The 26,568-nt window shown below is 39.9% G+C and overlaps 1 protein-coding gene across 2 annotated transcripts in view; it reads right to left on the bottom strand.

Annotated features, from left to right (window-relative positions):
* The window catches only part of lamc3 (laminin, gamma 3), a 326,552-nt gene that overhangs the window by 270,730 nt on the left and 29,254 nt on the right, over window positions 1-26,568 (bottom strand). For both annotated transcript variants that reach the window (XM_062057021.1, XM_062057020.1), the window contains exon 3: window positions 6,707-7,011. In XM_062057021.1, coding sequence (XP_061913005.1) covers window positions 6,707-7,011 — 305 coding nt within the window. The remainder of the gene's footprint in view (window positions 1-6,706; window positions 7,012-26,568) is intronic.

The raw sequence follows: 26,568 nt of genomic DNA, 5'->3' as shown, positions 1-26,568 counted from the left end.
TACACATTAGAGTCATATAACCTGGTACCTGCCACGTATGAATCTGAAGTGTACGGCAACAAAATTGTGTAAGGAAAATGATTGTTAGCATGCTAACATTAGCATGCTAAAAATGATTTTCATGCTAATGTTAGCATGCTAACAATAATTTTCTTTACACAATTTTGTTGCCATACACATCCGGGTCATATAACCTGGTACGTGACATATATGACAAATATGAAACATTCCTAGTTTGTGAACCCGTTCTCAAACAATGGCAATAAAACTATTCTGATTCTGATTCTAATGACTCTGAAATGTACGGCAACAAAATTGTGCAAGGAAAATGATTATTAGCTCGCTAGCATCAGCATGCTAATAATCATTTTCTTGACACAATTTTGTTGTTGTACACACCAGAGTCGTATAACCTGGCACGTGACACGTATGACTCTGAAGTGTAAAGCAGCAAAATTGTGTAAATAAAATGATGAGCATGCTAATGTTAGCATGCTAATATATATTTAGTTTTTTTTTTACACAATTTTGGTGCCGTACACATCAGAGTCATATAACCTGGTACATATCACGTATGACTCTGAAATTGTTAGCATGCGAATAGTAATTTTTTTCACACATTTTTGTTGTGTGAAGAACATTTTTATTAGCACGCTAGCATCAGCATGCTAACAATCATTTCCTTGACACAATTTTGTCACCGCACACACCAGAGTCGTATAGCCTGGCACGTGACACGTATGACTCTGAAGTGTAAAGCAGCAAAATTATGTAAAGAAAATGATTATGAGCATGCTAATGTTAGCATGCTAATATAGATTGTTTTTTTTTTTACACAATTTTGGTGTCGTACACATCAGTCATATAACCTGGTACGTGACACATATGACTCTGAAATTGTTAGCATGCGAATAGTAATTTTTTTCACACAATTTTGCCGTGTAAAGAAATTATTATTAGCACGCTAGCATCAGCATGCTAACAATCATTTTCTTGACACAATTTTGTCGCCGTACGCATCAGAGTCGTATAACCTGGCACATGACACGTATGACTCCGAAGTCTACGGCAACAAAATTGTGTGGAAAAAAAAAAATGCTAACGTTAGCATGCTAACATATACAATATGAAACATGCCAAGTCATACGACTTCTGACTCAGTCGCCTGAATTTTAGCGTACAAATAAAGGTGGTATTGTTTTTCCATTTATAGCAGTCTGGTGTAAAATCACCGTACATTTTACGGTACAATAAACTAACATTTTTAAAAATGTTTTAACCAAAAAACTGTGTGCAGGACTAATGGCCGCCGAGCATGAGCAAAGAGGACAAAGAAAGGGACAAGCGGTATAAAATGGATGGATGGATGTACAAAGAGCAGTAGAATACTGTGCTGTTGGTGATGTGGTTATCGCCAAGCTGTTTAAATCTGCGTTGATATTCACTCTTTTTCAGCTCAAATCCAGTTTTCCGTACAGATCAGTCTTCTCTGCGCCCGCGCCAGCTCGGTGCTTGACAGCCGCCTCGCCTCGCGACGGGCCCGACCCATAGCCTGGGGATAATCCAATCCTCGCACAACGTCTCTATTTTCTCCCACGGCGGCGCACGGGGACCTCGCATGGCAGCCGCTGAGGAGAGGACGTCTTTGTGCTGCCGCCGGCTCGGCGCGGCTTAGGCTGAGGAGATGATGGGCCTCTGCGCCGCTGTCTCTCCCGTCTTTACCCCGCACCCCCACCCCACCCCCCGCTTGAAACGAGATCATGCTTGAGGAAGACTCCCTTTTTCTGCGCGGCACGGGGGTGTGCGCGGTTTGAAGAGCCGTGGCATCGAGCGATTTATGGGGTGACACGACAGAGAGTGTAATGTTGCATTCCAGGGGCGCTGAAGTGCATTTGTCTACAAAACTCCCTCCCATGCCGGCAGCCTGCCACTCCAACATGGGCGGGGTTTCTATTGTCTTGCTGAAATAAGCAGGGGCGTCCATGATAACGTTGCCTGGGTGGCAACACATGTTGCTCAAAAACCTGTATGTACCTTTCAGCATTAATGGTGCCTTCACAGATGTGTAAGTTACCCATGCCTTGGGCACTAATACACCCCCATACCATCACAGATGGTTCTTTTCCTCTTTGTTCCGTCCACAGATTCCAAAAACAATTTGAAATGTGGACTCGTCAGACCACAGAACACTTTTCCACGTCGCTTCAGTCCATCTTATATGAGCTTGGGCGGTGTTTCTGGGTGTTGTTGATAAATGGCTTTGGCTTTGCATAGTAGAGTTTTAACTTGCACTTACAAATGTAGCAACAAACTGACAGTGGTTTTCTGAAGTGTTCCTGAGCCCATGTGGTGATATCCTTTACACACCGATGAAGGTTTTTGACGCAGTACCGCCTGAGAGATCGAAGGGCACGGGGGTTCAATGTTGGTTTTCAGCCTTGCTGCTTACGTGCAGTGATTTCTCCAGATTCCCTGAACCTTTTGATGGCATTACGGACTGTAGATGGGGATATCCCTTAATTCCTTGCAATAGCTGGTTGAGAAATGTTGTTAAACAATTTGCTCACGCATTTGTGGTGACCCTCGCCCCATTCTTGTTTGTGAATGACTGACTAATACACCCCCATACCATCACAGATGCTGGTTTTTCAACTTTGCGCCTAGAACAATCCGGATGGTTCTTTTCCTCTTTGTTCCGGAGAACACGACGTCCACGGTTTCCAAAAACAATTTGAAATGTGGACTCGTCAGACCACAGAACACTTTTCCACTTCGCTTCAGTCCGTCTTATTTGAGTTCGGGCCCAGCAAAGCCGGCTGTGTTTCCGGGTGTTGTTGATAAATGTCTTTGGCTTTGCATAGTAGAGTTTTAACTTGCACTTACAAATGTAGCAACGAACTGACAGTGGTTTTCTGAAGTGTTCCTGAGCCCATGCGGTGATATCCTTTACACGCTGATGTCGCTTTTTGATGCAGTATTGCCTGAGGTATCAAAGGTCACGGGCATTCAATGTTGTTTTTCAGCCTCGCCGCTTACGTGTAGTGATTTCTCCAGATTCTCTGAACCTTTTGATGATATTACGGACCGTAGGTGGTTTTTGTATTTCATTGCAAAGGCTGTAGGGCAGAGGGGTGTCCAAAAAAAAAATTGATTTTCAAATTATTTTTATTTTTAATGATTCTTAATCGGCTAAAAAAAAAAACATCAAAAATTGATTTTTAATTTTTACTTATTTTAACTCTGTCCTGTCCAGCCACACAGGCAAATCATATTGTTGATGTAGATCAGACCTTGGCAAAATAAGATTGTCAATCCGGCGGCTGTTCGACATCATTTTTTTAAACCTTTAACATCAAAACTGTAGCCGCCATTATGATTGAATTGAATTATATTTATATAGCGCTTTTTTGGTCGGGGGTCGGGGGGTGTGGTTTGGGCGGGGGGCGTGGTTAAGAGGAGAGTATATTTACAGCTAGAATTCACCAACTCAAGTATTTCATATATACATATATATATATATATATATATATACATATACATACATACATACATACATACATACATACATACCTATATATATATATATATATATATATATATATATATATATATATATATAAATACTTGACTTTTCAGTGAATTCTAGCTATATATATATATATATATATATATATATATATATATATATATATATATATATATATATATATATATATATATATATATATATATATATATATATATATATATATATATATATATATATATATATATATATATATATATATATATATATATATATATATATATATATATATATGTGTGTGACGGTCCACAACTATGTGGCAAAATGCAGCTCCACACTGCTGTCACTTCAACATATCACTGGCACCAGGTGGATTATGAATTTATTTTATTACAGTGTCCTGCAAAACAGTGCAAATTGTGAGACTGTGAGTCCACTTGGGTCACGGGATTATCAATTGGAAGGCGTCACAGTTCTGAGCACTTCCCGCAGGTAAAGTACATACCACTTCTCGCCAGCAACAGGCGCTGTTGCAACACTTCATTCATAATTTAATCAAGCATAATGAACGTCTGTTTCTACACCGCTACACACACATATATATATATATATATATATATATTGATTTTATTATATAAATAAAATAAATACTTGAATTTTAGTGTTCGATAGGCTGATTGGCAACACTAAATTGGCCCTAGTGTGTGAATGTGAGTGTGAATGTTGTCTGTCTATCTGTGTTGGCCCTGCGATGAGGTGGCGACTTGTCCAGGGTGTACCCCGCCTTCCGCCCGATTGTAGCTGAGATAGGCTCCAGCGCCCCCCGCGACCCCGAAGGGAATAAGCGGTAGAAAATGGATGGATGGATGGATTTATTTACACACACACACACACACACACACACACACACACACACACACACACACACACACACACACACACACACACACACACACACACACACACACACACACACACACACACACACACACACACACACACACACACACACACACACACACACACACACACACACACACACACACACACACACAACACACACACAACACTCATCTACTCATTGTTGTACTTGAAAGTACAATGCTTTGTTAAGGGTTGAATTGTCCATCCTCTTTCTATTCTCTGTCACTATTTTTCTAACCATGCTGAACACCCTCTCTGATGATGCATTGCTGTGTGGCACGCACAAAAGTGCTTTCATCAAATGCACGAGAGTGTGGAATCTTCCATCTCTCCCTAGCATGGCCCAAAACCGGTCAATCCTTGCTTCCTGGGGAAGATCTTCCCTGGCAAGCAATTGGTACTCCAGTACTTGTACCCGGAGGCTGGTCAGGTCCAATCGCAGCTGCGGCAGACTTTTTTTTTGGGGGGCGTGGCCTCCAGCTCCGGCTGAATACCGGGAGTTTGTCGGGAGAAAATCTCTGTCGGGAGGTTGTCGGGAGAGGCGCTGAATATCGGGATTCTCCCGCTAAAAACGGGAGGGTTGGCAAGTATGCCCCGGACACAATTTTTCTCTCAATGTGGCCCCCGAGTCAAAATAGATGATCATATCTGATGTACAGATTTACTTTAGAAAAGAGAAGTGTTGGATACTTCTCTTGTTGCCTTTTTTGTATTTAACTTCATTACATTTTTGTGTAGAATTTTATTAAACAAAACCGGCCCGTGTTCAATTTCGAATTCTCCAATGCAAATCAAAAAACTAATTTTAGGCATTTTTTCTATTTTTATTTCTGAAACAAAAGTTGGACAACTATTTGATGACACTATTTTAAAACGACAATCGGACTACTACTGAACAAAGGTGTGGAAGACTCCTTCCCTCGGGTTCCTCGGACCACCAATCACCGACATCACCGCTCCTTTTCAGGGTTTTTAGACAGTTTTATTTTACTAGAATAGTCTGTGTTGTGCTTTTGTCTTCAGTGTCTGTCAATCTCGCTCTCCTGCTGCAACTCCAACCACCCCTCTCCTCCCTGGCTGCTGCCTTTTAACAGAGCGACAGGTGATTAGACAAACAGGCCCAGGTGGGCCATCCACGCACCTGTCACTGATCTCGCAGCCGGTCCTGGCACACCCCGCTTCGCTGCAGGTCCGCAGGCCACGCCCCCGCCCCACAAAAAGTATTACCGTAATGCTAAAAATTTGCTAAATGCGAAGGAAAAGCTAAAATACTGCTTCCAATTCGTCATCGCACAGATAAACACGCATTTTTGCATAAACAATAAATTGGATAAAAATTCATAAAAGGAAAACAGCACAAAATCAAATTTTATGGCAGTATTTGAATGAAAATCAACCCTTTTTTGTTTGTTTTCAAATCTGCCATATATAGTAAAAATCAAAAAACGGCCCTAACTTGGTTTTGTGATTTGCGTTTCAGAATTTGAACTAGAATGAACGGAAGGTACACGGACCAAAACCAGTTTTCTTTTAAGTAATATAGAAACTGATCACATATGTTTATCTAGTTTATGGAGGAATGTAGTTAATCATAGAACTGGCATCCAATGTTATTGAAAAAGTATTGATTTTGATTCTAGAATAGTGGTTCTTAACCTTGTTGGAGGTATCGAACCCCACCAGTTTCATATGCACATTCACCGAACCCTTTTTTAGTAAAAAATAAAAATGTTTTTTCAAGACAGTTATAAGTTTTTTTACTGGTGCACAAAATGAACCGTGCATGAACATCACCTTGTTCAAAGAACAAAACCAACACAGTGCATGAACTCACAACAAATTACAAACCTGTAAATCAGATGGAAAATTACAGGAAACTTTGTTTGGGGGTATCCATAATACGCCGATAGGGAGAAGTTTTTATTTACACGATGAGTCGGGTGTGTCTACGGCTCCGCCGAACCCCTGAGGCCGACTCACCTAACCCCTAGGGTTCGATCGAACCCAGATTAAGAACCACTGTTCTAGAATCTAATTGAATTTAGAACCGATTCCGAATCTAATCGTTATCCCCAATAATCTAATTGAATCGAATGGTGTGATGCCCAAAGATTCACAGCCCTAATATACACTGTTGTCGTAGGAACAGTTTATGAACTGAAGACCCTTTGTATCTTATTAATAATGAATCAAATTATCAGAATGTGTTGAGGGACAATAAAATACAAGCTGTGGAAGAAAAGAACAAGGCCTGACCTGCAACACCAGGCTCTGGTCGAAGTTGTAGGCACTGGGTCGTCCTTCCAGGGTGGAGAAGGCCACGTTCCCGCCAGTAAGAGGGGAGATGTCGCTGAACTCTCCGGTGCATAAAGCCGTCCTTTCATCATCTCCTTGGCGAAGGAAGCCCTTCTCATCTTTTCCGTAGGTGTCCCGGCAGGAGGCGCTGTAGAACTGATAGGGCAGCCAAGGTCCGTCGACCTCGGTGCGTTTGTAGATGGCGAAGCTCTCGGGCCGACTGGTGTAGAATTTCAGTCGGACGTAGCTTATCTCGAAGGCCTTTCCTGTGGAGCACACTTTGCATCAGCCGAACTCAAACGCTAAACTACGTGTTATTTAAGCCCTGGAGCTAAACAAAAGCTGACTCAATTGCAACGGAGAGAAAGAAAACATTTGGGTGGGGGGGGGGAGCGAGCTTTCATTTCCCACGCTCCTCTGCAGGGTAAACAGATGTCTTTCCTGCAGGACAGGCTGAGAATGTGTTGCGGGAGACAGACAAGAGGCAACAAGGCAAGAAACATGTATGGGTACTCATGCAAATTTAGAAAATCATTACAGAATACCAATATACTACTGGAAGTGTTCAATGCCTTGTGGATTTGGGGCAAAAAGACAAAGCAGGAGTCTTATTTTTTCTTTACAAGGAGTTACAGACAACACCATTTTCTGGAAACGACTTCCTTCTGTTTCTGATTGGCTCGAATGGTTTTGTGGTTAAAAATTTACCGGTGGTATCTTAGATTAGAGCAGACGACTAATTGATGATTTGAATTGGAGGAGTCGGATTTGACTACGAACCCTGCAGTTGAATCGTCGGATATTGAAACCCCCCTCCCAACTCCGTGGTAGGGAGGCTTGTTGAGGCTCTGCATCCCAACACATCCGCCATTTGTGGGGGGACACGCCTTTGCCAGACTGGAGCCCCCCATCGAACAGAAGCCTACCTCACTGCTCCCCTCTGGCAACGATAGTGATCCTCCCTACGGGAGCCTTGTTACAAAGTTTACTTCCTCTAGATGAGGGGTCTCCAAGCTGTCGCTGGCAAGCTACCAGTAGCCTTTCCGAGTAACTCGCCAGAGGCTTCGCCCTATTATGCACAGCTTTGTCTACATTAAGCCGGATAACTCCTTAAACAAATAATTATTTAGCCTAAACCCCGTGCCATCCACACTAACCCATCATTTAAAGGCCTACTGAAATGAATTTTTTTTAATTTAAACGGGAATAGCAGATCCATTCTATGTGTCATACCTGATCATTTCGCGATATTGCCATATTTTGGTGAAAGGATTTAGTAGAGAAAATTGACGATAAAGTTCGCAACTTTTGCTCGCTGATAAAAAAAAACCTTGCCGCTACCGGAAGTAGCGTGACGTCACAAGCGGTAGTGCTGCTCACAATTCCCCGTTGTTTACAATGGAGCGAGAGATATTAGGAGCGAGAAAGTGACGATTACCCCATTAATTTGAGCGAGGATGAAAGATTCGTGGATGAGGAACGTTAGAGTGACAGACTAGAATGCAGTTCAAGAGATATCTTTTTTCGCTCTGACCGTAACTTAGGTACAAGCTGGCTCATTGGATTCCACACTCTCTCCTTTTTCTATTGTGGATCACGGATTTGTATTTTAAACCACCTCAGATACTATATCCTCTTGAAAATGAGATTCGAGAAGGCGAAATGGACATTCACAGTGACTTATCTCCACGACAATACATCGACGAAGCTCTTAGCATGAGCTAACGTGATAGCATCTGTCTCAAATGCAGATAGAAACAAAATAAATAAATCCCTGACTGGAAGGATAGACAGAAGATCAACAATACTACTATCAGGAGACACCGAACCAAACACTGGACATGTAAATACACGGTTAATGTGTATTCGACGCCTGTCGAAGCCTAGCAATGCTGTTGCTAACGACGCTAACTTAACAACGGGACCTCGTCAGAGCTATGATAAAAACAGTGCTCCACCTACGCCAGCCAGCCCTCCTCCGCTCATCAACACCCGTGCTCACCTGCGTTCCAGCGATCGACGATGCGGTCAGCGGCCTGGAGACGTAGGAAGTCAAGGTGAGTTCGCCGCTAGCGCGTCTTCTATCCAACAAAGTTCCACCTACAACGTTCTTCTTTGCAGCCTCCATTGTTCATTAAACAAATTGCAAAAGATTCACCAACACAGACGTCCAGAATACTGTGGAATTTTGTCGAAGAAAACAGAGCTCTGTGTATTGTGTCCAAAAGGGTCCAAACACTTCCGTGGACCTCACGACGTCACGCGCATACGTCATCCTCCAAAGGCGTTTTGAACCGGAAGTTCCCCGGGAAATTTAAAATTGCACTTTATAAGTTAACCCGGCCGTATTGGCATGTGTTGCAATGTTAAGATTTCATCATTGATATATAAACTATCAGACTGTGTGGTCGGTAGTAGTGGGTTTCAGTAGGCCTTTAAAGGGTGAAGTCCTTCGTCGCACCGTCGATCGCTGGAACGCAGGTGAGCACGGGTGTTGATGAGCAGATGAGGGCTGGCTGGCGTAGGTGGATAGCTAATATTTTTAGCATAGCTCTGTGAGGTCCGGTTGCTAAGTTAGCTTCAATGGCGTCGTTAGCAACAGCATTGTTAAGCTTCGCCAAGCTGGAAAGCATTAACCGTGTAGTTACATGTCCATGGTTTAATAGTATTGTTGATCTTCTGTCTATCCTTCCAGTCAGGGATTTATTTTTATTTTTTTCTATATGCAGTTAAGCACGAAGCTATCACGTTAGCTCCGTAGCTAAAGTGTTTTGTCGATGTATTGTCTTTGAGATAAAAGTCACTGTGAATGTCCATTTCGAGTTCTCGACTCTCATTTTCAAGAGGATATAGTATCCGAGGTGGTTTAAAATACAAATCCTTGATCCACAATAGAAAAAGGAGAGTGTGTGGAATCCAATGAGCCAGCTTGTACCTAAGTTACGGTCAGAGCGAAGAAAGATATGTCTTGCACTGCATTCTAGTCCTTCACTCTAACGTTCCTCATCCACGAATCTTTCATCCTCGCTCAAATTAATGGGGTAATCGTCACTTTCTCAGTCCGAATCGCTCTAGCTGCATTGAAAACAATAGGAAAATGTGAGGAGCCTGTCAACTGACTACGTCACGCTACTTCCGGTAGGGGCAAGGCTTTTTTTTTTATCAGATACCAAAAGTTGCGATCTTTATCATCGTTGTTCTATACTAAATCCTTTCAGCAAAAATATGGCAATATCGCGAAATGATCAAGCATGACACATAGAATGGATCTGCTATCCCCGTTTAAATAAAAAAAAATCATTTCAGTAGGCCTTTAAGGTTCCCCTCCTTGGATAATTTTTTACACGGGTAAGTGCGCCGTGTATTTCTTGAATCTCAGGCTCTTAGCTCTGTATGGACTCATTGATCGTTTACAAACTGAGTTCGGAGAGGAAGTGAAGTCAGAAAGACAGCTCCCCACACAGGAAGTGACGTCAGAAAGAACGCGCCACAGCCGGTTTATAACAACCGGTTTCGTAACTCGGAGCTAACCACTGGAAAGATTGAGGAGAGTCATCCAGACATGCCCGTATTTTTCCTACTTCTACATGTACAGGCTGGCAAGCTACCAGTAGCCTTTCTGAGTAACTTGCCAGAGGCTTTGCCCTATTATGCACAGCTTTGTCTACATTAAGCCGGATAACTCCTTAAACAAATAATTATTTAGCCTAAGCCCCGTGCCATCCACACTAAACCATCGTTTAAGGTTCCCCTCCTTGGATAATTTTTTACACGGGTAAGTGCGGCGTGTATTTCTTGAATCTCCGGCTCTTAGCTCTGTATGGACTCATTGCTCGTTTACAAACTGAGTTCGGAGAGGAAGTGAAGTCAGAAAGACAGCTCCCCACACAGGAAGTGACGTCAGAAAGAACGCTTCATAACAACCGGTTTCGTAACTCGGAGCTAACCACTGGAAAGATTGAGGAGAGTAATCCAGACATGCCCTTGTTTCTCCTTCTACAATTACAGGCACTTGTGGAAATCCCACATGAATACCTTAAGAGAAGAAAACACGCGATTGCAGCTATTTCGGATACGACACATCTCAGACGGCAAGAGAACTTTCGAATGTCCAGGTCAGCTGTGATTCTACTTACCGAAACACTTTTTCCGTTTGTCGAAGGAGAGACAATGAGAATGCGGTCACCCGTGAATGTGATAAAAAAGATAGCGTGTGCTTTGCATTACCTGGCCGACGAAGGAAGACCACGGAAAACAGCGAATCCATTTGGACTGGCAAAGCAGACTGTATCAGTTATTGTCCGCCATGTATGTCGCAGACTCAACGTCTAGGTCCAGAGTATATAAAATCACCAAAAACTAATGGACAAGGAAAGTGAAGGCTAAAGAGTGAGGAGTGTCCTGACCAGATATCTAGATCCCTAGATTGATTGTTGTAAAATGTTCTTTATCACATTGTTTACGTGTTTATTAAAGATTTGATTAATTTACGATGTCTCAGGTGTGGTTCACTACAATAGGGCCCCACAGCACACTGGATTCCAGTTCATTGAAATACCACAACACTGGATATTGTTCAGATAAGTTACATTTAATTTAAGAACTTGCACACAAAGCAACACTGGAGGTGACTATGACGTGCGCATTTTTCGCGCATGCGTACTAGGTCGCGTTGCGTCGGCGGACGGAGGGGGTGAGGGGGCCCTAAACGACGGAATTGTGTGTGTGTGGACAGGGATAAGGTTAGGTGTGATATAGCCTGTATAACCTTAGTGTAGAAGCAGCCTAACTGTCAGAGTTTGTAGGTGACGAACCCCAAGATGCAGAGACGGCAGGCATTGAACGGGAAAACATGATTTAATTAAACACTATGACAAAAACAAACAAAAGGGAACAAACAAAAGGCGCGCACAAGGCGGAGAACAAACTAGGCTATGAACTAAAATAGCACAAAGGCTAACTGTGGACAAGAAACAAAAACACTTACTGTGACACAAATAAACAAAACTCACGTGGCAAGAAACGAGCAGGAAGAACTATGATAGGAACAGAGTGGACAGAAGTAGACAGAGCTACAACAACAAGTATAAATGACAGGTAGTAGTGACATAGACAGGTAGACACTACAGGTAGAAGTGACAATAATCCAGCAGTGACTGGAGGGCAGGACAGGTTTAAATAGCAGTTGGCTGATTGGCACCAGGTGTGGCCACGTGCCAATCAGCCACAGCTGAGGGGAAAAAGCACTCAGGGAGGACAATCAGGAAATAACCAAAATAAGAGTGCTGACAGGAACTAAAAACAGGAAACCAAGACAAACGCAGAGGAAAACTAAAACTTGACCAAACTGTCAGGGACAACCCTGACACTAACACTTCTATACGCTGGCCGAACAATCAAGTCTAGATCGTCTCTTTTACGATAAGTATTAGTCCGCAGAATCCGTTCTAAAAGTTATTTAGATACTGTAGCTGTTAAGTCGTTCGTTCTGTAAACCACACGGATGAACTTGGACGGAGCGATCTATGGAGTTACAACCAGCGTTTTAAGGATGTAAGTAAAGTCGCAACCCAAGAAAAAATCTACTTTTTAATGAAGCAGATTCAACTTAAAAAATCCTTAGTGGAAGACACACATACAAACGGGTATACATTTGTTTGACAACTTTACTAATTATGACTTTTCCTGGGAAACTTCTATTGTAATAAATATTTATTAGCGTTAGAGATGTCCGATAATGGCTTTTTTGCCGATATCCGATATTCCGATATTGTCCAACTTTTAATTACCGATTCCGATATCAACCAATACCGATATATACAGTCGTGGAATTAACACATTATTATGCCTAATTTTGTCGTGATGCCCCGCTGGATGCATTAAACAATGTAACAAGGTTTTCCCAAAATAAATCAACTCAAGTTATGGAAAAAAATGCCAACATGGCACTGCCATATTTATTATTGAAGTCACAAAGTGCATTGTTTTTTTTAACATGCCTCAAAACAGCAGCTTGGAATTTGGGACATGAGCATGAGGAGGTTATGGTGGGCGGGGTTGGGGGGGGGGGTGTATATTGTAGCGTCCCGGAATAGTTAGTGCTGCAAGGGGTTCTGGGTATTTGTTCTGTTGTGTTTATGTTGTGTTACGGTGCGGATGATGTGTTTGTCATTCTTGTTTGGTGTGGGTTCACAGTGTGGCGCATATTTGTAACAGTGTTAAAGTTGTTTATACGGCTACCCTCAGTGTGACCTGTATGGCTGTTGACCAAGTATGGCTTGCATTCACTTGTGTGTGTGAAAAGCCGTAGATTGGGCCGACACGCAAAGGCAGTGCTTTTAAGGTACGCCCCCCCCCATTATTGTTGTCTGGGTGGAAATCGGGAGAAATTCGGGAGAATGGTTGCCCCGGGAGGGGCACTGAAATTGGGGAGAAAATCGGGAGGGTTGGCAAGTATGACTGGGAGACGCAACTGCTCTGTACTTCTCCCTACGTCCGTGTACCACTCCGTACAGCGGCGTTTTAAAAAAGTCATACATTTTACTTTTTGAAACCGATTACATTTTTAAGCATTTATCGGACATCTCTAATTAGCGTGTTACAATTCATTTTATTTCCTTTGTAGTTTTTGACCGTAGAGTTGCGAAAACAAGCAGTTTTTACCAAAAAAAAAGAAACAAAAAGTCGGCAGGAAGAAACACAAATAACAAGCCAAAGTGGACAAGTCACAAAGACAAGACACAGCTAGGTAGAACACTCGGTACATAAGGTTTTCCCTTGGGGGAACAATAAAGTTTGTTTGAGTCTGAAAAGCTGATTGAGAAATACATGAAACCGATGCCAAGTACTATGTGACTGGGTTTTAAATGGCCCGGCTTGTTGACACTAGTCTTATCAAAGCACACAAGGCGGTCTTCGTCACTCATTGAGAGATTTACTTCTCATTCCTACGACTCCCTCGCTCTTCAAACATTCATCGGGAAGTCCTCTTGACTTGTGTTACGCTAATCTGCCAGGACGTGAAGGATACACAAAGCATGTAACTACGAGGAGTAACATGTCTGCCAACACGCATCGCTCTTCCCGGGATCTTTGTCCTACATCCTTGGACACACGTTAGAACACGGACGTGGGGGGGGGAACACACCCCTCTGTACTGTCTCAGCTCTGCAGCATCTCTCTTGTTTTTGCAGCCGGCCCTAATGGTTTCTTTCCTCTCGCAGCCAAAAGATCGTTAAACTTTCATTTACTCTCCGCGTGGGGTGACCGCAGCCCTGCCGGCACCGAGGCACAACTCATCACGGAGGCAGAAGATGATGTCGGATTCGCCCCCCTCAGGGGATGAAAGGCAAAGTTGCATCTGCAAACGATACTGGTGTCATTTTGCGCATGTGGTGTTTAATGGTTCGCGATTGGGAGAGGTGTATTTTTGAGAATTCATTACAGCTCATGTGGGTACGACCGTGATGCTGTAGCTCTGGAAGATAATACGAGACACAAACTACCAATGATTACCAATAAATACGAAAATTACGACTACTGTCACAAAAAAAATGACTATTGACCGAAGCTACCTCAAGCATTGGCAAGTGAATGGGATTAGTTCGGTCATTTTGGTTCCGATATGATTCCAAACTATTAGAGCCTGACTTTAATTAAGGAAAGGAAGTTTGACGAGGTTGAATAAAACTTCAGTCAAAATTACTCAAAGGACATAAAGGAAGTGGAAATATAGGGGGTGCTTCGGTTTACGAACGACCTACATTCCTACGGACGGAACTCATGGTCAAATTGTACCTAAACCAAAACCTATACACAACAGTACATACCAAATACAATCATAAAATATTAATTACAATGACTAACAAAAGCACTCGGAAGGCGCAAATCTCCACCAAGAGTAAAAAAGTCTTAATCTATACGTGATCCCGATCGTCCCCAAAATGTAATCACTCGCTCCTTGTACCATTTCTGACATTTCCTGAAAGTTGAACGAAAATCCTGCCCGTGACTTTTTAAGCCATCTATAGCAAAATAGAGGAAGCAGAGTGAACACTCTTGTCAGTCAGAAGATAATACGAGACACAACAAACTACCAATGATTACCAATAAATACGAAAATTACGACTGTCACAAAAAAAATGACTATTGACCGAAGCTACCTCAAGCATTGGCAAGTGAATATGATTAGTTCGGTCATCTTGATTCTAATATGATTCCAAACTATTAGAGCCCGACTTTAATTAGGGAAAATCTTGGGGAGTTTGACGAGGGTGAATAAAACTTCAGTCAAAATTACTCAAAGGAGATAAAGGAAGTGGAAATATAGTGCATGCGTCGGTTTATGAACGACTTACATTTTTCTACGGACGGAACTTATAGTCAAATTATACCTACACCAAACCCTATATACAACAGGTACATACCAAATACAATCATAAAATATTAATTACAATGACTAAAAAAAGCATTCGGAAGGCGCAGATCTTCACCAAGAGTAAAAAAGTCTTAATCTAGACGTGATCTCAATCGTCCCCAAAATGTAATCACTCGTTCCTTGTACCAATTCTGACAACCCTTGACTTTTTAAGCTATCTATGGCAAAATGGAGGAAGCAGAGTGAACACTCTTGTCAGTCAGAAGATAATACGAGACACAACGAACTACCGATGATTACCAATAAATATGAAAATTACGACTACTGTCACAAAAAAAATGACTATTGACCGAAGGTACCTCAAGCATTGGCAAGTGAATATGATTAGTTCGGTCATCTTGGTTCTGATATGATTCCAAACTATTAGAGCCTGACTTTAAGGAAAATCCTAGAAAGTTTGACGAGGTTGATAAAAAATTCAGTCAAAATTACTCAAAGGATATAAAGGAAGTGGAAATATAGTGGATGCTTCGGTTTATGAACGACTTACATTCCTACGGACGGAACTTATAGTCAAATTATACCTAAACCAAACCCTATATACAACAGGTACATACCAAATACAATCATAAAATATTAATTACAATTACTAAAAAAACAATCGGAAGTCGCAGATCTTCACCAAGAGTAAAAAAGTCTTAATCTAGACGTGATCCCGATCGTCCCCAAAATGTAATCACTTGTTTCTTGTACCATTTCTGACATTTCCTGAAAGTTGAACGAAAACCCAGCCTTTGACTTTTTAAGCTATCTATAGCAAAATAGAGGAAGCAGAGTGAACACTCTTGTCAGTCAGAAGATAATACGAGACACAACAAACTACCAATGATTACCAATAAATATGAAAATTACGACTACTGTCACAAAAAAAATTACTATTGACCGAAGCTACCTCAAGCATTGGCAAGTGAATATGATTAGTTCGGTCATCTTGATTCTAATATGATTCCAAACTATTAGAGCCCGACTTTAATTAGGGAAAATCTTGGGGAGTTTGACGAGGGTGAATAAAACTTCAGTCAAAATTACTCAAAGGACATAAAGGAAGTGGAAATATAGTGGATGCTTCGGTTTATGAACGACTTACATTCCTACGGACGGAACTTATGGTCAAATTATACCTAAACCAAACCCTATATACAACAGTACATACCAAATACAATCATAAAATATTAATTACAATGACTAAAGAAAACAATCGGAAATCGCAGATCTTCACCAAGAGTAAAACAGTCTTAATCTAGACGTGATCCCAATCGTCCCCAAAATGTAATCACTCATTCCTTGTACCATTTCTGACAGCCCGTGACTTTTTAAGCTATCTATAGCAAAATGGAGGAAGCAGAGTGAACACTCTTGTCAGTCAGAATACGAGACACAATGAACTACCAATGATTACCAATAAATATGAAAATTACGACTACTGTCACAAAAAAAATGACTATTGACCGAAGCTACCTCAAGCATTGGCAAGTGAATATGATTAGTTCGGTCATCTTGATTCTAATATGATTCCAAACTATTAGAGCCCGACTTTAATTAGGGAAAATCTTGGGGAGTTTGACGAGGGTGAATAAAACTTCAGTCAAAATTACTCAAAGGAGATAAAGGAAGCGGAAATATAGTGCATGCGTCGGTTTATGAACGACTTACATTCCTACGGACGGAACTTATGGTCAAATTATACCTAAACCAAACCCTATATACAACAGTACATACCAAATACAATAATAAAATATTAATTACAATGACTAAAAAAAACTATCGGAAGTCGCAGATCTTCACCAAGAGTAAAACAGTCTTAATCTAGACGTGATCCCAATCGTCCCCAAAATGTAATCACTCATTCCTTGTACCATTTCTGACAGCCCGTGACTTTTTAAGCTATCTGTAGCAAAATGGAGGAACCAGAGTGAACACTCTTGTCAGTCAGAATACGAGACACAATGAACTACCAATGATTACCAATAAATATGAAAATTACGACTACTGTCACAAAAAAAATGACTATTGACCGAAGCTACCTCAAGCATTGGCAAGTGAATATGATTAGTTCGGTCATTTTGGTTCTGATATGATTCCAAACTATTAGAGCCTGACTTTAATTAAGGAAAATCCTAGGAAGTTTGACGAGGATGAATAAAACTTCAGTCAAAATTACTCAAAGGATATAAAGGAAGTGGAAATATAGTGCGTGCGTCGGTTTATGAACGACTTACATTTCTACGGACGGAACTTATAGTCAAATTATACCTACACCAAACCCTATATACAACAGGTACATACCAAATACAATCATAAAATATTAATTACAATGACTAAAAAAAGCATTCGGAAGGCGCAGATCTTCACCAAGAGTAAAAAAGTCTTAATCTAGACGTGATCTCAATCGTCCCCAAAATGTAATCACTCGTTCCTTGTACCAATTCTGACAACCCTTGACTTTTTAAGCTATCTATGGCAAAATGGAGGAAGCAGAGTGAACACTCTTGTCAGTCAGAAGATAATACGAGACACAACGAACTACCGATGATTACCAATAAATATGAAAATTACGACTACTGTCACAAAAAAAATGACTATTGACCGAAGGTACCTCAAGCATTGGCAAGTGAATATGATTAGTTCAGTCATCTTGGTTCTGATATGATTCCAAACTATTAGAGCCTGACTTTAAGGAAAATCCTAGAAAGTTTGACGAGGTTGATAAAAAATTCAGTCAAAATTACTCAAAGGATATAAAGGAAGTGGAAATATAGTGGATGCTTCGGTTTATGAACGACTTACATTCCTACGGACGGAACTTATAGTCAAATTATACCTAAACCAAACCCTATATACAACAGGTACATACCAAATACAATCATAAAATATTAATTACAATTACTAAAAAAACAATCGGAAATCGCAGATCTTCACCAAGAGTAAAAAAGATCCCGATCGTCCCCAAAATGTAATCACTCGTTTCTTGTACCATTTCTGACATTTCCTGAAAGTTGAACGAAAACCCAACCTTTGACTTTTTAAGCTATCTATAGCAAAATGGAGGAAGCAGAGTGAACACTCTTGTCAGTCAGAAGATAATACGAGACACAACAATCTACCAATGATTACCGATAAATATGAAAATTACGACTACTGTCACAAAAAAAGATGACTATTGACTGAAGTTACCTCAAGCATTGGCAAGTGAATATGATTAGTTCGGTCATTTTGGTTCTGATATGATTCAAAACTATTAGAGCCTGACTTTAATTAGGAAAAATCCTAGGAAGTTTGACGAGGATGAATAAAACTTCAGTCAAAATTACTCAAAGGAGGTAAAGGAAGTGGAAAAAGAGTGGATGCTTCGGTTTATGAACGACTTACCATCCTACGGATGGAACTCATGGTCAAATTGTACCTAAACACCAAAGTCAGCCACACAGAACACAAGTACATACAAAATACAATCGGAAAAATATTAAATACAATGACTAAAAAAAGCACTCGGAAGGCACAGACCTGCACCAGGCCAGGTATGTTCCAAGAGTAAAAAAGTCTTAATCGAGACGTGATGCCGATCGTCAAAATGTACCGTATTTTTCGGACCATAGGGCGCACTGGATTATTAGGTGCACTGCCGATGAATGGTCTATTTTTGAGCTTTTTACATATATAAGGCGCACCGGATTATAGGGCATATTAAAGGAGTCATATTATTATTTTTCTAAACGTAAAACACTTCCTTGTGGTCTACATAACATGTAATGGTGGTTATTTGCTCAAAATGTTGCATAGATGATGTTTTACAGATCATCTTCAAGCCGCTTTCTGACAGTCGCTACCGGATGCGCCGTTTTGTGGGCGGTCTTACTGTATTTACGTGGCTCACCTTCGGCAGCGTCTTCTCCCCGTCATCTTTGTTGTAGCGGTGTAGCGTGCAAGGACGGGAGTTGAAGAAGTGTCAAAAGATGGAGCTAACTGTTTTAATGACATTTAGACTTTACTTCAATCAATAACGGAGCAGCACCTCCTCATCCGGAAACGACACCGGAAATGTGTCCCGTGAAAAACCGTCCAACCGGAACTCTCTAATAACTAAAGTTTCTTGGGCGAATAATGTAAACTCACTACACCGGTATGTTTTAGCGCTTTCATGGCAAGTTTACTGACAGATATAAGTAAGAACTTTACACTACTTTATATTAGAAATGGCAACAGCGGAGGATGAATGTACCATAGAAATACTTTTGGCAATATAGTGTATGTATGTATATATGTATGTACAGTATGTATGTACACTATATTGCCAAAAGTATTTGGCCACCTGCCTTTACTCACATATGAACTTGAAGTGCCATCCCATAGAATTGTCTAAAATGTTTTGGTATCCTGGAGCATTCAAAGTTCCTTTCACTGGAACTAAGGGGCCAAGCCCAACTCCTGAAAAACAACCCCACACCATAATTCCTCCTCCACCAAATTTCAGTCCGAAATGTAGCGTTCTCCTGGTCGTTTTTTTATTTATTTTATTTTTGTATTTATTTTTTTTGTTATAAAAAAATACAATCATGTGTGCTTACGGACTGTATCCCTTCAGACTGTATTGATCTATATTGATATATAATGTAGGAACCAGCAATATTAATAACAGAAAGAAACAACCCTTTTGTGCGAATGAGTGTGAATGAGTTTGGGTTGGTGCACTAATAGAGGGACGGCGTGGTGAAGTTGGTAGAGTGGCTGTGCCAGCAATCGGAGTGTTGCTGGTTACTGGGGTTCAATTCCCACCTTCTACCTTCCTAGTCACGTCCGTTGTGTCCTTGGGCAAGACACTTCACCCTTTGCCTCTGATGGCTGCTGGTTAGCGCCTTGCATGGCAGCTCCCGCCATCAGTGTGTGAATGTGTGTGTGAATGGGTAAATGTGGAAATACTGTCAAAGCGCTTTGAGTACCTTGAAGGTAGAAAAGCGCTATACAAGTATAACCCATTTATTTATTTATTATAATTGTAAGTGTATCTTGTGTTTTTTATGTTGATTTAATAATAAAAAAAAAGTATATATATATATATATATATATATATATATATATATATATATATATATATATATATATATATATATATATACATATATTTATTTATTTTTATATTTAAAAAAAAAAAACATTTAATTTCTTGTGTGGCCCGGTACCAATCGATCCACGGACCGGTACCGGGCTGCGGCCCGGTGGTTGGGGACCACTGCTTTACACCACTGCATCCCACGCTTTGCATTGGACTTGGTGATGTATGGCTTAGATGCAGCTGCTCGGCCATGGAAATCCATTCCATGAAGCTCTCTGCGTACTGTACGTGGGCTAATTGGAAGGTCACATGAAGTTTGGAGCTCTGTAGCAACTGACTGTGCAGAAAGTCTTTGCACTATGCGCTTCAGCATCCGCCGACCCCTCTCTGTCAGTTTACGCGGCCTACCACTTGGTGGCTGAGTTGCTGTTGTTCCCAAAACTCTTTACTTTTCTTTTAATAAAATTGACTTTGGAATATTTAGGAGCGAGGGAATTTCACGACTGGATTTGTTGCACAGGTGGCATCCTATGACAGTTCCATGCTGGAAATCACTGAAAGCGGCCCATTCTTTCACAAATGTTTATAGAAACAGTCTCCATGCCTAAGTGCTTGATTTTATACACCGGGCCAAGTGATTAGGGCACCCGATTCTCATCATTTGGATGGGTGGCCAAATATGTTTGGCAATATAGTAGGGGTGTGGGAAAAAATCGATTCGAATTCGAATCGCGATTCTCACGTTGTGCGATTCAGAAGCGATTGTCATTTTCAAAAAATCGATTTAAAAAAATAATAATTTAATTAGTCAATCCAACAAAACAATACACAACAATACCATAACAATGCAATCCAATTCCAAAACCAAACCCGACCCAGCAACACTCAATAAACAGAGCAATTGAGAGGAGACACAAACACGACACAGAGCAAACCAAAAGTAGTGAAACAAAAATGAATATTATCAACAACAGTATCAATATTAGTTACAATTTCAACATAGCAGGGATTAAAAATCCCTCATTGACATTATCATTAGACATTTAGTTTATGAGATGCGATGCAAGTGTAAGCCACTGTGACACTATTGTTCATTTTTTTTTTATTTTTTTTTTAAATGATGTTTGTAATGATAATATCAATGAGGGATTTTTAATCACTGCCATGTTGAAATTGTTACTAATATTGATACTGTTGTTGATAATATTCATTTTTGTCTCACTACTTTTAGATTGTTCCGTGTCATGTTTGTGTCTCCTCAATTGCTCTCAATTGCTCTGTTTATTGCTATTCTGAATGTTGCTGGGTCGGGTTTTGTTTTGAAATTGTATTGCATTATTATGGTATTGTTGTGTATTGTTTTCATTAAAAAAATAAATAAATAAATTAAATAAATAAATAAAAGAAAAATCGTTTTTGAATCGAGAATCGTGTTGAATTGAAAAAAATCGATTCTGAATCGAATCGTGACCCCAACAATCGATTTTCAATCGAATCGTGGGACACCCAAAGATTCCCAGCCCTACAATATAGTATATATATGTATATTTATATTTATGAAGCTGAAGTAGATCACCTCGACTTGATCATATGAAAAAGCGTGGCCCCCCCCCCCCTGGTCTACACCATATTCACTTTTGTAAATGACTGAAATAAAAAAGAAGAAAATCCCAACCATGTTGGACTATTGAATGACTTTTAGTTGCGAACTATCTGCGCAGCTTTGCACAGGACTGCTTGCATCCGAGCGAACATATTTGATCTTACATGCGAGCCCATAGACGCCGATACTTGTTTATTTTGCTGACATCGTACTGATATCCCATATCAATAACGTAATTATGGATCTGTTCGTCTAGATCTGTGTAGACAGTACGGTGCTCTAAAAGGTAAGCTGTTGGACGTTTATGGTCTAGACCAGGGGTCACCAACCTTTTTGAAACCAAGAGCTACAGTCTTGATACACATTAAATAAATTGCCAGAAATAGCCAATTTGCTCAATTTACCTTTAACTCTGTTATTATTAATAATTATTGATATTTAGGGGGGGGGGAATATGGGCGGGTTTGAAAACACGAAAAAAATGACAATTTTGAAACATAGTTTATCTTCAATTTCAACTCTTTAAAATTCAAAATTCAACCGAAAAAAAGAAGATAAAAACTAGCTAATTCGAATCTTTTTGAAAAAATTTAAAAAATAATTTATGGAACATCATTAGTAATTGTTCTTGATTAAGATTAATTTTAGAATTTTGATGACATGTTTTAAATAGGTTAAAATCCAATCTACACTTTGTTAGAATATATAACAAATTGGACCAAGCTATATTTCTAACAAAGACAAATTATTATTTCTTCTAGATTTTCCAGAACAAAATTTTTAAAAGAAATTCAAAATACTTTGAAATAAGATTTAAATTTGATTCTACAGATTTTCTAGATTTGCCAGAATCATTTTTTTGAATTTTAATCATAAGTTAGAAGAAATATTTCACAAATATTCTTCATCGAAAAAACAGAAGCTTAAATGAAGAATTAAATTAAAATGTATTTATTATTCTTTACAATAAAAACAATACATTTACCTGAACATTGATTTAAATTGTCAGGAAAGAAGAGGAAGGAATTTAAAAGGTAAAAAGGTATATGTGTTTAAAAATCCTAAAATCATTTTTAAGGTTGCATTTTTTCTCTAAAATTGTCTTTCTGAAAGTTATAAGAAGCAAAGTAAAAAAATGTATGAATTTATTTAAACAAGTGAAGACCAAGTCTTTAAAATATTTTCTTGGATTTTCAAATTCTATTTGAGTTTTGTCTCTCTTAGAAGTAAAAATGTTGGGCAAAGCGAGACCAGCTTGCTAGTAAATAAATACAATTTAAAAAATAGAGGCAGCTCACTGGTAAGTGCTGCTATTTGAGCTATTTTTAGAACAGGCCAGCGGGCTACTCATCTGGTCCTTACGGGCTACCTGGTGCCCGCGGGCACCGCGTTGGTGACCCCTGCTCTAGACTAAACACTGACAGTCGTGTTTGCTCCCAGCTCAGATTGTTTCATTTCTCCTCCAGGCGTGTTTGACTTCAAAGTCGCGCGAGAGAGCGCCGGCGGCGGCAGACTTTTCATCATTGTTGTACAATCGAGACAGGATGTTGCTTTTCTGTGACTGCGCCCAATGAGAACCAGCTGCACACTTCAATGATGTCAGTGTGCGTGTGTGGGGGGGGGGGGAACCTGACCCTGATTCCTCACCAGCATTTTTTCCCTCCTCCTCCCTGGCTGTGTTTTGTTTGCTCCCCTCCAAGCAGCCGCTGTTTATCATCCCATCTCCCATGTTTAGTTTGGAGAGGCCATGTCGGAGACCCCCTGCCGGAAAACCAGATGTGTCACATTGGTTTGCATACGGGGCCTTTTTTATTTATACTGCCAAAGTGGTGTTGAGGTCAAAGGTCAATTGAGTTCAATTGAATAGACTGCAAAGACAAGATACTTAACGATCGAACTGGAAAAATGTGTTATTTTTTTGCAAATATTAGCTCATTTGGAATTTGATGCCTGCAACATGGTTAAAAAAAAAGCTGGCACAAGTGGCAAAAAAGACTGAGAACATTGATGGATGCTCATCAAACACTTATTTGGAACATCCCACAGGTGAACAGGCTAATTGGGAACGGGTGGGTGCCATGATTGGGTGTAAAAGCAGCTTCCGTGAAATGCTCGGCCGTTCACAAACAAGGAGGGTCACCACTTTGTCAACAAACGCGTGAGCAAATTGTCAAACAGTTTAAGAACAACGTATCTCAACGAGCTATTGCAAGGAATTTAGGGATTTCACCATCTACGGTCCGCAATATCATCAAAAGGTTCAGAGAATCTGGAGAAATCACTGCACGTAAGCGATGATATTACGGACCTTCGATCCCTCAGGCGGTACTGCATCAAAAAGTGACAAAAGAGTGTAAAGGATATCGCCACATGGGCTCAGGAACACTTCAGAAAACCACTGTCAGTAACTACAGTTGGTCGCTACATCTGTAAGTGCAAGTTACAACTCTACCATGCAAAGCCAAAGCCGTTTATCAACATCACCCAGAAACGCCGCCAGTTTCGCTGGGCCCGAGCTCATCTAAGATGGACTGATGCAAAGTAGAAAAGTGTTCTGTGGTCTGACGAGTCCACATTTCAAATTGTTTTTTTGGAAACTGTGGACGTCGCGTCCTCCGGACCAAAGAGGAAAATAACCATCCGGACTGTTATAAGCGCAAAGTTGAAAAGCCAGCATCTGTGATGGTATGGGGGTGTATTAGTGCCCAAGATATGGGTAACTTACACATCTGTGAAGGCACCATTAATGCTGAAAGGTACATACAGGTTTTGGAGCAACATATGTTGCAATCCAAGCAACGTTATCATGGACGCCCCTGCTTATTTCAGCAAGACAATGCCAAGCCATGTGTTACAACAGAATGGCTTCATAGTAAAAGAGTGCGGGTACTAGACTGGCCTGCCTGTAGTCCAGACCTGTCTCCCATTGAAAATGTGTGGCGCATTATGAAGCCTGAAATACCACAACGGAGACCCCGGACTGTTGAACAACTTGAGCTGTACATCAAGCAAGAATGGGAAAAAAATCCACCTGAGAAGCTTCAAAAATTGGTCTCCTCAGTTCCCAAACGTTTACTGAGTGTTGTTAAAAGGAAAGGCCATGTAACACAGTGGTGAACATGCCCCTGTGCCAACTTTTTTGCAATGTGTTGCTGCCATTAAATTCTAAGTTAATGATTATTTGCCATCAATAATAGGAACGCTGGACGACAGCAAAGACTTACTGCGGAGCAAAGACGGCGTCCACAATGTACATCCGAACATGACACGACAATCGACATTGTCCCTCACGAAAAAGGATAAAAACAAAGTAGATGCGGGAAATATCGCTCAAAAGGAAGACATGAAACTGCTACAGGAAAATATTGAAAAAAGAGAAAAAGCCACCAAAATAGGAGCGCAAGAAAAGAACTAAAACGCTACACACAGGAAAACAGCAAAAAAGTCTAAATAAGTCACAGTGTGGTGTGACAGTGGGTGACAGTACACCTACTTTTAGACAAGAGCTATAGTGATGCATGCTTGGTTATGGTTTAAAGCAGGGGTGTCCAAACTTTTTCCACTGAGGGCCGCACACTGAAAAATCAAAGCAAGCAGGGGCCATTTTGATATTTTTTATTTTAAAAACCAATATATGTATAAAACGTATACATTTAGGCCTCCACTCAAACCTCACAGGGTTTGTCAAAAAAATATAAAAAATGTGTCATTATTCAGTATTATTATTTTTATTATTCTTCAAGTTTTAAATCTCTAGATCAACATTAGGTCTGTCTGTCAAAATAACGTTTTTAAAGATTAAAGTCGTATGCTCTTTTTGTCAAAGAAAACCCATTTTTTTAATGGAAAAAAAACAAAATATGCAATATTTTCACCCAATAATATTTTTAAGTGGAGTATTTGAGATTATATAATAATTGGAGCCTTAAAAAGGTCAATAACTCATAACACCATTGATTTTAATTCATTATTATTTTTTGAGCAATGACACTTAAAAACAACTCACACTAAAATTATTGGGGATCCAAAAGGGTCCTACTCATTAAAGTGTTAAAAAATAAATTATAATTTTTTTTACTGTTTACTTTGAACACAATAATCTCGAGATCAACTTCAGATCTATCCGTCAATTATAAGTTTTATTGTTGTTTATGTTTTTTGTTTGTTCGTTTGAGGCCCTTTTTTTTAAAAAAATAGCTCAGTTTTTTATATGGCGAACACAAAATATGCAAAATTTTCCCCAAAAAATATCTCAAAGTGTAATATTTAATGTGATGTAATTGGAGCCTTGAACCGGTCAATAATTCATAATGACATTTATTTTTATTCATTATTATTTTTTAAAGAAATAGACAGCCTGCTTGGCAGCTTTGTGTTATTAGAGTAAATAATACAACATTTTCTTTTTACATTTCACCTGTTTGCTCTTTTATACCACTTTTTATGTTTTTAATTTTTTTCAAATCGTATTTTTAAAATGTGAAGTGGGGCCGTTAAAATATATTTTTTTTCATTTTTATTTTTAAAATGTGCCGTGGGGCCGTTAAAATTAATTGTTTTCATTCGTATTTTTAAAATGTGCCGTGGGGCCGTTAAAATTATTATTTTTCATTCGTATTTTTAAAATTGCCGTGGGGCCGTTAAAATTATTTTTTTTCATTCGTATTTTTAAAATGTGCCGTGGGGCCATTAAAATTCATTTTTGTCATTCGTATTTTTAAAATGTGCCGTGG

This window comes from Entelurus aequoreus, linkage group LG08, assembly GCF_033978785.1.
Source record: "Entelurus aequoreus isolate RoL-2023_Sb linkage group LG08, RoL_Eaeq_v1.1, whole genome shotgun sequence".
NCBI lineage: Eukaryota > Metazoa > Chordata > Actinopteri > Syngnathiformes > Syngnathidae > Entelurus > Entelurus aequoreus.
Note: the sequence above shows the minus strand (reverse complement) of the source record. Positions and strands in the feature narration are given on the sequence as shown.